At 42.3% G+C, this 15,266-nt stretch overlaps 1 protein-coding gene across 6 annotated transcripts in view; it reads right to left on the reverse strand.

The window, feature by feature from the left end:
* Positions 1–11,356: 11,356 nt before the first annotated feature.
* The window catches only part of LOC122541220 (collagen alpha-1(V) chain-like), a 386,777-nt gene continuing 382,867 nt past the window's right edge, over positions 11,357–15,266 (reverse strand). For all 6 annotated transcript variants that reach the window (XM_087979516.1, XM_087979517.1, XM_087979518.1 and 3 more), the window contains 3 exons: positions 13,974–14,042; positions 12,800–13,033; positions 11,357–12,154 (listed from right to left, as the gene is read on the reverse strand). In XM_087979516.1, the coding sequence (XP_087835642.1) occupies positions 12,008–12,154; positions 12,800–13,033; positions 13,974–14,042 (450 nt within the window). In that variant the 3' untranslated portion in view covers positions 11,357–12,007. The remainder of the gene's footprint in view (positions 12,155–12,799; positions 13,034–13,973; positions 14,043–15,266) is intronic.

The raw sequence follows: 15,266 nt of genomic DNA on the forward strand, positions 1-15,266 counted from the left end.
GATTCTCTTAAGATTAACATGCATGTTCAGTTGGCAGTTAGGAAAAAAGTGCAATATTACCATTCATTTCAAGAGGGCTGAAAAATTAGTGCAGAGATGTCCTGCTGAGGTCATATAAGGCTCTGGTCAGATCGCATTTTGGAATATTGTGAGCAGTTTTGGGCCTCCTTGCTAAGAAAAGATGTGCTGGAGTTGTGGGGGAGGTGTTTGGAGTAGAGAACATTTACTAGAGTGAAACTGGGAATGAACGGTTTCTCATATGAGGAGTGTTTGAGGACTCTGAATCTGTACTCAGAGCTTATAAGGATGAGGGGGAATCTGATTAAAACTTACAAATACTGAGAGGATGGGACACAGGAGACATGGAGAAGACATTTCTACCATTAGGAGAGATTAGGATCACGGAGCACAGCATCAGAGTGAAGGGACAACCATTTACAAATAAGATGGGGAGGAATTTCTTCAGCCAGAGGCTGATGAATCTGTGGAACTCATTTTTGCAGAGGACTGTGGAGGCCAAGTCATTGACATATGTTTAAGATAGAGATGGATAAGTTCTTGATTAGTAAGGAGATTAAAGGTTATGTGATGTCAGCAGGAGAATGAGGTTGAGAAATGTATCAGCTATGATCGAATACCAGAGAGGATTAGATGGGCTGAATGGACCACTTGTGTTCCTATATCTTATGGTCTTATAGACATTCATATGGTGAACTTCATGTTGAAATTGAGAAATGTGGATTCATTATTATTCTCTTCAATTTCATTTATGGCAATTATAAGGGTATAATGACAATGTTGGTTAAAGTAAACTGATTAAATATGTTAATAAGGAGGTGATTGAGAAGCAATCACAGGCATTTTTAAAATTGGTTTGCAGATTCTCTAGCTGGGCCTGAATTTACCACTTTCCACAGATGCCCTTGAAAAGATGATATGTTTTCTGTAACTGCTTTAGTCAATTTGCTGCATTTAGCTGCACAATGATTTTAAGGATGAATTTCATGATTTTAAGCTGGCAGCAATCCAGGCATGGTGCAGTTTGCAAATCAGGTTGGTGTTCCTCATATGCCCACTGCCCTTGTCCTTCCAGATGGTACAAAATGTGGGATTGAAAACGGATGCTTAAGGAGCCTTGGTGATTGTGTGCACGAAATCTTGCAGCTGCATGTTTTGGATGATGTCAAATGTCTTGAGAATTGTTTGAGCCGTATTCATCTTGCTCAGAACGATTACTGCACTACCGTCATCAATCCTCCTTCTTACTTCCGCATTTATGTAAGTAATATATGACCATTCCTTAATGAAGGAATGCTAACTATTTTTAATTAATGTGTGACTATTTATTTCTGTTTTTCAATATTCATTCCAGTATCTCGGCCACCACTGAAGTTTGATTAACCAAACTATAAATATTTGGCTATCCCTTGCTTCACCCCATTTGGATAATGGTAGCAAGCCTCAACCCTCTGGTACCTTGCCTGTACCTAATGAGAATTGGAAAATATTCCATACACCCTTCCTCCTTAGCTTCCTTTAATTCACCATGATACAAAATATCTGATCCTGGTGATTTATCCAGCTTCAAGGATTTTGATCCCTCCAGTACTTCCCTTCTCAAAATTAATACTGCAAACTCGTCCTCTTTAATTTCAATGTCTGCATTACCCCTCTCTCACAATGAGGCAAAATACTCATTTAGAACTCTATCCACATCTTCCGCAATCAAGCGCAACTTAGCATGTGCATTAATAATCAACCACTGAAAATACATCTTTGAGTTTTGCTTAGTTTTACCTGCTTTTTTTCATATCACTGTTTACTTCATAATTTTCCTTTTCACTGCATCTGCCTGTACCTTCCATTCTTCTCTAAGCTCCCAAATGGATCATATTTTAAGATTGCAATTGACTCAATTTTCAGCTTTATGCTTCTGGATAACCAGGGAACTCCACATTTAGTTGTAACACCCATTTTCTTTTTATTTTGTGGAGAGGGTGTTAGTTGTACACTGTACGTGGAAAATTTCATTGTTGAATGCCTCGTTCAGATTTGCCATTGTCTTTCCCTTCAGTCGCCGTCCCTCGTCTATTCTTGCCAGATTATATCTCAGCTTCATAAAATTTCTCTTCCCCCCATGTTACTTCTGCTATATCCTTGTTCCTTTCATGTTGATGTTAAATCTAGCTGAGTCATGATCATTTTTTCCAAAATGGTCACCACTGCTAATTTATCACCTTTCCCAGAATCATTTCCTGTGACGAAATCTAAAATTGCAGACTCTCTTACTGGGTTTTAATGCACTGGCTTAAAATGTTGTCCTGAACACTGTTCAAAAACCTTACACCCTCTGTGTCTCTCAAGCTGTTTGTATCTCAGTATTTGGACAGTTCATCCTTATCTATTACTACCCTACTGGTTTAGGACTCAGAAGGTTGCCTATATGATTGCCCTTCTGACCACCTCCCATTATTTGAGATATATCTGGTGAAAAAAAAATCTGGTTTTTGAGTGTAACCTGAAGAGCATCTTTTGATGTTTCATTTAATATATCATTCCTCCTCACTGTTCTAATTGACATTTCCTTTTTTTTTTAATTCACTCATAAGATATAAGCATTGCTGGCTGGGAAAGAATTTATGGATTGCCTCTAGTTGCCCCTCAAGAATATTGTGGGGACCTGCTTACTTGAACCACTGCAGTCCACAGGTAGGTGTATTCACAATGCTGTTTGGCCAGGGAAGTGACTCAACAATGGTGAAGGAATGGTGATATATATGAAAGTCAGGATGACGAGTGGCTTGGAGTGACTTATCGGTGCTGCTGTTCTCATGTATCTGTTATTCTTGTCCATCTTGATTGAAGTGGTCAAGGGTTTTGGAAAATGCAGTCTAACTATCTTTGGTGAATTTTTGCACTCCACTGCTCTGACAGGAGTGGCTGAAATTTTTATGGATGCTGTGCAATTGGCGGGCTGTTTTGACATGAACAAATTTCTTGAGTATTGTTGGAGCAGTACCCATTCAGGCAAGTGGGGAGTATTTCATCACACTCATGACCTGTGCCTTGTAGATGGTGGACAGGCTTTGGTAAGTCATGAAGTAAGTTCTAGTTGCAGAGTTCCTCGACTTTGGCATGTTCTTTTAGACACTATATTTAAATGGCGAGTCTAAATGCTAGTCAATGGTAACTCCCTGGATGTTGATAGTGAGGAATCACTAATGGTAATGCCATTGAATGTCGAAGGGCAGTGTTTAAATTGTCTCTATTGGAGATAGTCATTGCCTGGCATTTGTATGGTGTACATGTTACTTGTCACTTTTCACCCCAAATCTAGCTATTGTCTAAGTCTGTGCATTTGAACACGAACTACTTCAGTATCTGAGGAGTGAGGAATGTGCTGAACTTTGTGCAATCAGTGGTTAGCACTGCTGCCTCACAGCGCCAGAGACCCGGGTTCAATTCCCGCCTTAGGCGACTGACTGTGTGGAGTTTGCACGTTCTCCCCGTGTCTGCGTGGGTTTCCTCCGGGTGCTCCGGTTTCCTCCCACAGTCCAAAGATGTGCAGGGTCAGGTGAATTGGCCATACTAAATTGCCTGTAGTGTTAGGTAAGGGGTAAATGTAGGGGTCTGGGTGGGTTGCGCTTCAGCGGGTCGGTGTGGACTTGTTGGGCCGAAGGGCCTGTTTCCACACTGTAATGTAATCTAATCTATGTAATCTAATCTAATCTAATTGGTGAGCATCCCCACTTCTGACTTTCTGATGGACAGACAATCGTTCTTTTCTTGTCTAATCTAAGAGGTGATTGGTCAGGCAGTAATTGTAAGGGATAGATTTTGAAATTGAGTTCATAAAAGTTAAAACAAAAACAGAAACTGCTTGAGAACCTCAGCAGGTCTGGCAGCATTTGTGGAGAGAAAAAGCAGAATTAACAATGCAGGTCAAATGACTTTTCTTCAGAAAGTGTAAAACTTGTTGAAATGGTCTGAATTTTAACAAATCTACATAATGTGAACTATATCAGGGATTGTTATTCATTTTAAGACAAATTGGTTAATTATTGCTTTAAAGGGTGTTTTGCATTTACAGAAGTCCTGTGGCAGCCTGGTTCACAGTAATTTTTAATGCATGATGGCAAGTTGACACTTGAAAGTACAGCTCAGCAATTAGATTAGATTATCTACAGTGTGGAAACAGGCCATTCAACAAAACAAGTCCACATCAACACTCCAAAGAGTAACCCACCCAAACACATTTCCCTCCGACTAATGCACTTAACACTATGGGCAATTTATCATGGCCAATTCACCTAACCTGCACATCCTTTGGATTGTTGGGGAAAACCAGAGCACCCAAAGGACACCTGCACAGACATGTGGAGAATGTGCTAACTTCATGCGGAGAGTCACTCAAGGTGGGCATTGAACACAGGTCCCTCGCGCTGTGAGGCTGCAGTGCTAACCACTGAGCCACATTGCCACCAATTACTTCAAACAAAATTTGAAAAACATTTTGGAGAAGGGTCACTGGGCTCAAAACTTCTATTCGATTTTCTCTCCACACATGCAGACAGATCTGTCGAGATTCAGCAATAGTTTTTGGTTTTGTTTCAGATTTCCAAAACGTGAAGTTCTTTGTTTCATTTTGTCAGAAAGTGCGGAAATACGTTGGAAGCATTTAGTAAATGGTTTGCTGGGCAGCTAAGATTGAGCTGGAAGCTGACGCTATGTTTCACTTTGAACAGTTATTAATGAAATCCTTTAAGTCTGGGAACAGTTACCCTGAGACTGGTTTGCAGCAATTTTCCTCAGCTTTCAAACTTCAATGATTGTTGTCACATTGTGTTTATTTAGGACATGAGGCAGATTCAATGATCATCAAAGGACAATCTGATAGATTGCATGTACGGAAGGTCAATTATGCACCTCAAAGTATGCATGGACAGAAGGTTTACAAAATGATATCTGAGGGACTGGATATGAGGGGATTGTGCTGCAACGAAGATTGGAACAGATGCCTCTATGAGATGTTGAATAAATGCCTGGCACTGAACCCAAAATGTCGCTCTGCCTTATCAGCGTACATGAAAGTCACTACACTGCTGAATAATTTTGCAAGTGGGTCATTTCGACCTAGAACCGGTGGCATGTGCAACATTTCGCAGTAACCTACAAGGTCTCACGTTCACCAGTTAATTGAGGCAATTTCTGGTGAGGGCTTGGAATTCATTGACATGTCTATAGTGAGAATGAAGGGGATGGCTTGTCCTGTCACAAGTTTGCTGGTTTCCTGAAGATTTGTGGCGCTATTGATGGAAGACATTTCTCTGTGAAGGCACTGCAACTCTTCAGTTTATCAACACCAAGTGTTTGGATGCCGTCATTGTGTATGGCACATTTCTGTGATTACAGATAACCAGGAAAATATAGAAAATAGGAGCCATGCGGGCCTTCAGGTGTGCTCTGCCCTTCATTATGATCATAGCTGACCATCCAACTAAATGTCCTGTTCTGATTGCTTTGCTATCCTTTGGTCCCCTTAGCTGAATCCAATGCCTTCTTGAAATCATACAATATTTTCGCTTTGACTGGTTTCTGTAGCAGAGAATACCACAAGGTTACCACTTTCTAGGTGAAAAAAGAGTATCCTCATCTCAGTCCTCAGGAAGTGCACATAATTAATTTGTACTGGCAAATGCAATCTTACAGCAGGCCATAATTGTTACACTGGGAGTTGAAGGATGTTTGGAAGAATTAAAGCTTGTTAGAGGAGTGAAATAAAAACCTCACTAAATCACCTAAATGCCACCCATTTGGAATTAGTATAATAGCTGTGCTTGAAGTTACAAAACCAGGGAACATTGTCAATAATCTCTCCATATCAAATAGAGGGGAACAGAATAGAACATTACTTTTTTAGCAGAATGTTGCCTGTAACAAGAATCATTGCCATTGATTTCTCATTGTAATTTTAGCTTTCAGTTTTGCCCACACATGACTACAAATTGACCAAAGCTGAAACAGAATATGATACATATTCTTTAATAACGTTGATTAAATACTATGGGGGAGAAAGCTGTAATATGGTCACAAACCATGAAATGAATGACTAAGAAGAACAAGCTCAAAAGGCTGGATGACCTCCTCGTGTTCCTCTGTTCCTGGAGTCCTATGTTAGGAGAACTCTGAGAAATATGCACCACATCTTAGGAAGTATATATTGGCCTTGGAGGGAGTACAACTTGATTTGACACCTAGACTTCAGCAGTTAGGTTATGAAGAGAGGTTATATAAATGAGGCCTTTTTAATTCTACTGATCAAAGTCTTCATGATATTAACAGGAAAAGACAGTGAAGATAAATATGAACTATTTCCACTACTTGGGGATTCTCGAAGTCCAAAGATGTGTGGGTCAGGTGAATTGGCCAATTAGTCAGAGGGAAATGGGTCTGGGTAGGTTACTCTTCAGAGGGTCAGTGTAGACTTGTTAGGCTGAAGGGCCTGTTTCCACACTGTAGGGAATCTAAGCTAATCTAATCTAGAACTGGGCACCATGGGCTGAGAATTCGGGCCAGACCGTTCAGGAGAAATGTTAGAGAAAAACTTCTACACATAAGCGGCAGTAGACATTTGGAACTTTCTTCTACAAGTGTGGTGAAACGGTTAAAAATTATGTCCCAATACATGTGTGAATCTAACCGGAATGGAGGTGTTGCTTAGTCCCGTGTGAATCTTATTACACACCTCCCCGTGTGAATCTTCTTATCTGTATGTAACCAGAATGGAATGTGTTTTTTAGCCTTGCTCTGCTGTTCACATGAATGTTTATATCTGGAAAAGAGTATATCAGCTGGAAAAGTCTCCAGTTCGGTGAGTCTGCTCCGGGGTTATGTTTAACCGCCGAGCGTGGGTTGTTGGCAACCGCTCTACGAGAACTGACGGCTCCCAGTTCCGGTAACATGTAGAGTGAGTATAAGCCAGACCCGGGAGTCTGCTCCGGGGTTGCGTTTAACCGCCGAGCGTGGGTTGTTGGCAACCGCTCTACGAGAACTGACGGCTCCCAGTTCCGGTAACACGTAGAGTGAGTATAAACCAGACCCGTTGTAAGTACGAGACCTGGTTGTGGCGACGCTGCGGGGAATAAAACACTTATATTCTAGCAGACTCGCCTCTTGGCTGTTTGTTCTGTGTCAGACTACTTTCCTGCGAGCCTGGTCCTTGACCTTGAGAATTTTTTAAAACATTTTGGCGTAGTCGGCAGGATCAATCGCAATTGAGGAGAGATTTTGATACAGAACAATGTTTTGGAAAAAGACTAAGAAACCAGAAGAACAAACTGTGGAGGTCCCGACCGTCCCGGGATGGCATGGACCGTGGCATGACGTGGCAGTTTGTTTGAGAAATGGTGGGAGGCGACCGGAGGAACCCCAGGGTCGCTGCTGTCCACCCTTGAGAGGATCCCAGTCCTGCCGAAGAACCCCTTGCCTGGGGTACAGCGGAGGATGTGGGCATGTCCAAAAAGCTGAAGCGGAGTTAACAGAATTGAATGGGATTGAACTGAACTGAACTGAGTGGAACTGAACTGAATTGAACTGAAGTGAATCAAATTGAACGGAACAAAATGGAACTGAGCTAAATTGAATTGAAATGGACGGAACTGAATTGAACACAATTGAATTGAACTGAACAGACCTGAACTGAGCTGAATTGAACTACACTGAATTGACTGAACTGAAATTAACTGAAACGAATTGAACTGAATTAAGCATAATGTAACACATGTATTGGGCCAAGCAGTGGAATGTGGTGAAACGGTTAAAAATTATGTCCCAATACATGTGTGAATCTAACCGGAATGGAGGTGTTGCTTAGTCCCGTGTGAATCTTATTACACACCTCCCCGTGTGAATCTTCTTATCTGTATGTAACCAGAATGGAATGTGTTTTTTAGCCTTGCTCTGCTGTTCACATGAATGTTTATATCTGGAAAAGAGTATATCAGCTGGAAAAGTCTCCAGTTCGGTGAGTCTGCTCCGGGGTTACGTTTAACCGCCGAGCGTGGGTTGTTGGCAACCGCTCTACGAGAACTGACGGCTCCCAGTTCCGGTAACATGTAGAGTGAGTATAAGCCAGACCCGGGAGTCTGCTCCGGGGTTGCGTTTAACCGCCGAGCGTGGGTTGTTGGCAACCGCTCTACGAGAACTGATGGCTCCCAGTTCCGGTAACACGTAGAGTGAGTATAAACCAGACCCGTTGTAAGTACGAGACCTGGTTGTGGCGACGCTGCGGGGAATAAAACACTTATATTCTAGCAGACTCACCTCTTGGCTGTTTGTTCTGTGTCAGACTACTTTCCTGCGAGCCTGGTCCTTGACCTTGAGAATTTTTTAAAACAACAAGTGGCAGTGGATGCTTGATCAGTTGTTAATTTTAAATTTGAAATAGATACTTTTTTGTTCGGCAAAGGTACTATGGAATATAGGCCAATGGCAGGTACGTAAAATTAGATTACAGATCAGCTATGATCTCATTGAATGGCAGAGCAGGCTGAATGATCTACTCCTGTTCCTGTATCTTGTGGCCATGTGCCACAATGTCCTTGAACATTACTCTGCTCACTGCCCCATATTGCATTCTTCCACCAGGCAACTCTTCTGCTGTCAAATGTGAAGTATATTAATGCAAGTTTATTCATCCAGTCATGTAAAATGTGCCCATTTCAATCAATGATTAACAGATTTATATATTTCATAACACATGCCCTAGCTGTTTGGAAATAATACTGGAAGATTATTTGAAAGTGGATGCATCACTGCACTTCCACAACATCACAAATATGAAGCCTGTTGGGGAAGAAAGTTGAAATGTATTGGAGATGTGATTACTGAAATGACTAAACAGGACTGAGAAATAATTCAAAGAGAGAATTAGACCCATACATGGGCTTTAGTTTATCATTGGCCTCATTTCCCGATGAGGGAAAAAATAATCAGCCCCCTAGTCACTTCAATTGGGCACATTCTGCTAGGATGTGATTGCTTCATTTAGAATATTGTTCAATGTGCTTCAGCAAGATTGCAGAGTGGGCTGGTTTAGTTTAGATTTGCTATGGGTTATTAAATTTGAATTTCATCAAACCAAGAGACCATGTACATTGAAATGAAATGTCACTTGCCCTGTTCTGAGTGCCTTTAAATTAACTGAAAACTTTGAGGGACTAAGTTCTGATATTTGCGGAGATCATTCCATCCTCACTAAAACAGTCTTTCAGTCTCATCGAGTGGAAAGGGACATTTCATGGCAGAGGACATCTCTTATCCAAACTTATTCTGGGGCCAGAAAGGATCTTGCTGTGTATCATACAAGTTCAACATAACCTTCTTCCTCTTGTGCTCAAACCTGGCTTACCAGCTTCAATAATTTATGCACCTGCACAGCCACACCACTCTCCTCCTACATATACTTTAAAGCAGTCTCCTTCATTTTATATTGTCATGTCACTTTCTTGTTTCAAACTAATCACTCCTATTACTCCTGCACCACAGATACAGGGTGGAGTAATGTGTAATATTGACAAGTTGCATTACATTAACTCACAGACTCCTCTGATAGGAGCTTGCAAACACAAGGTCTCTATCAACTACATAGACAACGGCAATAAATGCATGGGAACACCACCGTCTGCATATACCTTTGTAAGCCACACCCCCTCCCTGTTGGAGCTATATGCCTTCACGGTTCCTAGTTCATTCACCATTGTTTGGTTAAAATCCGAGAATATCCTTCCCAGAAGCATACCTAACACCCCAAGAATGGTCACCATCTCCAGAGCAATTAGAGGTGGGCAAGAAATGATAAGCACATACACTGAAAAAATGAAGTGGAAACGCGCGTTGGACTGGACCCGTATCTGATGGAGATGACACATTAATCAAATGGGGAGGGAAGAGGAGAGGGGAGAGGTTAGATCTTGACGGACAGACCAAGCTGCTTAACTTAAACCATCCATTGGGAAGAATCCACTCGTTTTGAATTTGCAGGGAAGTAGCAACTGCTTATTTATTACTGTCTTATTTTAATACAGAACATTTGAAAGTAGATTCAATAAATTAGTGTTGTTGATAAAGTCACTGCGAAAATAATATCAGAAAGCTAAAGAGGGTGTCAGGCAGCCAAAGTGAAAATAAAAACAATGAACTTGGGTTGATATAGCACAGATGTGAACTTAGACCATTGTTGTTTAACTGCCTGTCGACAAAGTAGTGCCACTATTGTATAAATAGATGTGCAGCAGAGAATTCCCATAAACAGCAAAGACGGAGAGAAACGTGTTTTAAATGATCGTGGAAGGAAAATATTGTACTCAAGACAGAGGTTGCTACCCCAATTGCCTATAGCCCACTCTCACTAATGCACTGGCTCTTCCTCAAAATTGTGGGTGTGGGATGCAGAGGACTCCACTCATCCAGTTTAACAACACATCCCAAAGTCAGCATCTGCAACTGTATGGCACTCCCTCAGCACTTTTTCAGTAGACGCTCTGGCCAAACCTCTGCAATACAGTGTGCCAGCAATGGGTTTTAATCCCACAACCTCTGACTCTCAGGCAGGAGTGTTACCCACTGGTCCAGAATAGACAGCCAAGTATCAAATCCAATGTTTGAGAGGGGTCAAAGCCAACAAGGCAAACAAATCAAAGGTTATGTAAAGTAGATGTGAATGTGAATTTTGAAACACAAAGATCAACCACAATCATAGGGAATGGCGGAGACAGGTTGAGGGGTAGAATGGTCTAACTCTGCTCCTAATTTGTATGAACAAGCAAAGCAGATCCTTTTAATGTTTACTTTGGTATTTACCTCCCTGTGGGAAATAAAGTCAAAACTGATAATAAAAGAAGAGACAGTCAGGGTAGTGTTGGTGATTTATGATCTATTGAAAAATTCACTCCACTCAGACACAGTACAGTACAGCTGATGACCTACCACATAACGCCTACAGTTAATCTCTCAGACCAAAAGAAATGTGATGAAAGCAACAAAAAAAGCGTCAGAGTGAAAGCGCAGTAAGCTTTGTGCCCTGCTCAAACTGGGATCTGTAACTGTGGAGGGAGGTAGGGGTGTTGGCTGCTGTGGCAAACGGTATAAAATGCAAGGTGGGGGAAAAAGCGAGAGAGAGAGAGAGAGCGGAAGGGAAAAGGTGGCATTGGGACAGAGGGAGACCATGGGTTAGTGAGCATGTTTGGAAGAGTGTAAGCATGGGGTGACAGAGAGGGTGAAAAGTGGAATTTTTTTTTTAAAAACCACACGTCAGACACCTTCAGGGGTTTCTATACAGAAAATTAACACAACAAGCAGCAATTTATAGATATATTTTACATTAGAAATAAAAAATACTTACAAACATATAACACTCTGAGCACCTTTTCTTTTTTAAAAAAGGAGAGTAAATACAATTTTGGAGCACCATATTTACTAGTAAAGCTTCACAGACTTAAATTCATCATTTCTTTACTGTTTGGTTCAATTTACGGAAGATTTGCGAATTTAAATAATATTGTCTCTCTCTCTCTCTGTTGTGGTTTTCTTTTATATTACAATCTATGGAGAACACTTTTTTTAATTAAAAAAACAGAAGAAACACATTTCTCATCTCGCCGGTCTTCTTTGATAAAATAATCCCGCCTCATACCAGTGCACTACCACCAAAGGGATAATGGTCTTAAAGGGCCAGTACAGTGGAGGGAAATGGGAGACAATTTAACATATATGTTTCTATATTCTTGTTGACACACACATAACTGTTCTCTGAGGATCTTCAGCCTGGAGAACCGGATCATCGGGGGCAAATCGCACGCTGCAATTTTCTCTTTTCTCCCCAAGGTGGTATTGTTCGCAGGACTGTTTGACATAGGGCTGGACGAGGAAGGGTCGGTGGTGGTGATAGTGACACTAGTCGTGGTGGGGTGGGATGTGTGTGTGTTTTTTTTTTATTCTAATCATCGTTTTATCCCTGGAAGCAGACGGGTCCCACGTCAAATCCAAACTTCTGGTTGGGTTCGGTGAAATCCGTGAACAGCACATCGACGAAAGGCATCTGCTCAACCTGTGGAGTATTGATCTCTAGAACCGTCTTGCCATTCCCTTTCCTCAGCTGCGATAGGACATGAAAGAGAAAGTGTTAGCAGGAGTTCATCCCAACTGGAGCAAATCTCATCCCACATCAACCCCATTCAAAAACTTGTATAGACTGTCTCCATCTCGTAGCTTTTACCTGTGGTTTTGTCCTCCCATTTACTCTCCCAGGATGGATCTTTAACTTTTGACCAGCTTTTCTCTCTTTCCCAGGTGAAGTCTTTAATTTCACCCAATCCCTTTCCTCCTATCTGGGTATAATCTCTTGTTTTCCCCCAATTTTACCTAGATTGTATCCAGAGTAAACTCTCTCTGCACCTGTCCCACTTCCAGGACAGGTACAGCATATGGGGATCAATAGAAAATAAAGCTTCCTGTATTCTCTTCAATTGAAAGTAAAGCTCTCTTCAAACTGTCCCCATCAAACACTGCCAGTATAGAGACAGTACAGGGTTCAATTTCTTAAATTGAAAACAGACTGAAGGGAAACTTCTCTTGACACTATCCAATCAAACACTCCCAGGAGAAGGGCAGCACGGGATTAGATACACAGTAAAGCTCTCTCTACACTGTTCCTATCATTATCCAATTCCTTTCACATTTAGTAACTAGACCTGCCAGGGAAATGGAGAACACATGGCAGGTTGTGACAGCTGAGACTGACCGCACAGCCATCCACGATGGCTTTGATGTAGGGGTTGTTATCGAATGACATCTCCTCATCATTGGATCCCAGAAAACGCATGGCTTTGTCGTAATTATCGGTTGCCAGGTGATGCCAGGCTACCGAGCGATGGCAGTGATAGGTGAAGTTCTGGCGAGCTGACACACTCAGCAATCTTAGGAATGTCATCTGGACGACACCAACTGGGTTCCTGTCGGAGTCCACATAGGAAAGCTGTCGGGGAGGTTAATGAAGAAAGTGATTATTTTAATATCACACTTCTTTAACATTCAGAATGCCCAGAGCACTTCACAGAGAAAGAATTATTAGCTTACTGCTGTCGATAACACAACATTCAAGTGTGCACAGAAAGATTCCACAAAAAGCACCGTGATAAATGCTCAAGTCAACTGTTTGATGATACTGATTTTAGGAATACAACATTGTCCCAGAAGACCAGAAAGCAGTGACAATCTCTTCTTCGCAACAGTGACTGAAGGATACTTTACAATGACCTCTAAAGGCTGACAGTTCCTCCGTTTAATAGCTCACACTAAACATGCATCCTCTATCTCTCCAACAGTACAGCACTCCCTCAGTACTCCTCGGTACCGACCCGCTGACAAAGACAGAGGTACAAGCACAGACATTGAGACAGACAGATAGGCGCAGGAAGAGAAACAGGTAGGCACACATGCAGACACAGACAGATACAACACAACCATTGTGTGCCATGACAACCACACATCAACAAATACTGCCCACAAATGGTGATATGGTGCCCAGAACTGCATAGATGGGCACATGCATGCCTGTGTGAAGAGGCGTGTGTGTGTGTGTGTATGAGTGTGAGAGAGAGAGAGAGAGAGAGAGAGAGAGAGCGCGAGTGTCATTTTCAAATATTTGCTCAAGGTCTCCTGTTTCCTCTGATAAAAACCAGCAGTTACATAACAGTCACAAACTCCCTCTGCCCCCATCCCTGCTGTCACTAATCCAGTAGACACTGCCGTGTTTACCACAGCTGAAGTCTGGTACTGTAGAGGTGAGAAGAACAAAGTCTGTCACAGACAGACAGTGCACAGTTGAGCACAAACTTTTCCTATGTGGGTCTGTGTTCAGGCTCCTCCTCTCCCCCACACCCTCCACCTTCTTGCACAGTGCTCATGGTTCTTACCTGGGCTCCCCGTTTGAACTCACTGAACCAGGCTCCTGGATACTCATTGTTCCAGGAAGACATCTTCACCTGAAGGACAACAACAGGACACAGTCTGTACCAGCTTTTATAGTATTCACTGTAGTCAGAACCAATAAAGGCAAGAAGAAATCCTTAGCCTATCTGCCCTGCTCCAGAAAATAATCCTCAACTCTCCAGCTAATAGTCCCCACCCTATGGCCAATATTTCACAAACCCAAAGAAAATCTTCACCTTTTGACCAAATTACCCAAAACTCTGGCCAATAGTCACCATCATTCCAGTCAACATTCCCCATCACTCCAGTCTATAATTCCCCACTCTCCAGTTAACAATCCCTAGACTATACTCGCTGGTTAATAGCAAACCCAAAACCTCCTGTCTTTCATCTCCACTCCCCGGTTAATAGCCTCTAAACCTCCAGTCTGTAATTCCCACTCTCTAGTTAATCATCTCCAAGCTTCCAGTCTATAATCCCCATTCTCCAGTTAATCGTTCCCAAACCTCCAGTCTATAATCCCTACTCTCCAGTTAATCACCCCCAAACCTCCAGTCTAGAATCCTCATCCTCCAGTTGAACATTCAGTTATTGGAAAGAAAGGTGAGGGGCAAAGGGAGGGATTGGGTTAGAGGGGGAAAGAGGAGAAAGATGGGAAGCAGGAGAAAGAGTGAGAAGTGGTAAGAGTGAGGGGGAGAGAGGAGTGATGGAAAAAGTGAAATAGTGGAAGAGGGTTTTAAGAGAGGAATAGGAGTGTGTGGAGGGGTAAGAAAGATTGTGGAAAGAGAGGAAAGGGGACAAGAGGAATAGGAGAGACAGGGGTTTATAGGGCAAAAGGAGAAGAAAGTGGTATGAGAGATGAGTGAGTGGGAGAAGAGAGAGTGGAGGAGAGGTATAATGGGGAAAGGAAATAGAGGGAAAGCAGGTTGGAGGAGAAAAGGACAAGATTGGGAGAGGGAAGAGGGAGCGTAGGAAAAAGGAGTAAGGAAGGAATTAAAATTGAGGGAAAGGTAAGTACAGGAGAAAATCGAGAGAGAGAGAGTGAGAAACAGAGAGAGAGGGACAGAGAGAGCACAACAGGGACAGAAAGAGAGTAGGGAAGAGGAAGCGAGGATGAAGAAAAGGAGGAAAGGAAAATGGAGAAAAAAGGGGTGAAGATTGAGGGGAAAAGAGGGAGAGAGTGGTGGTGGGGAAAGAAAGTCTCAGCGGGAGAGGTAAGGAGGAAAAGGAATTAGAGGAAAGGAGGGTTAGTGGGAACAGTGGGAGAGCATGGGAGG

Source organism: Chiloscyllium plagiosum, unplaced genomic scaffold (genome assembly GCF_037043375.1).
Source record: "Chiloscyllium plagiosum isolate Xiang-an unplaced genomic scaffold, Cpla_swu_hap1 HiC_scaffold_35, whole genome shotgun sequence".
NCBI classification, from domain to species: Eukaryota; Metazoa; Chordata; class Chondrichthyes; order Orectolobiformes; family Hemiscylliidae; genus Chiloscyllium; species Chiloscyllium plagiosum.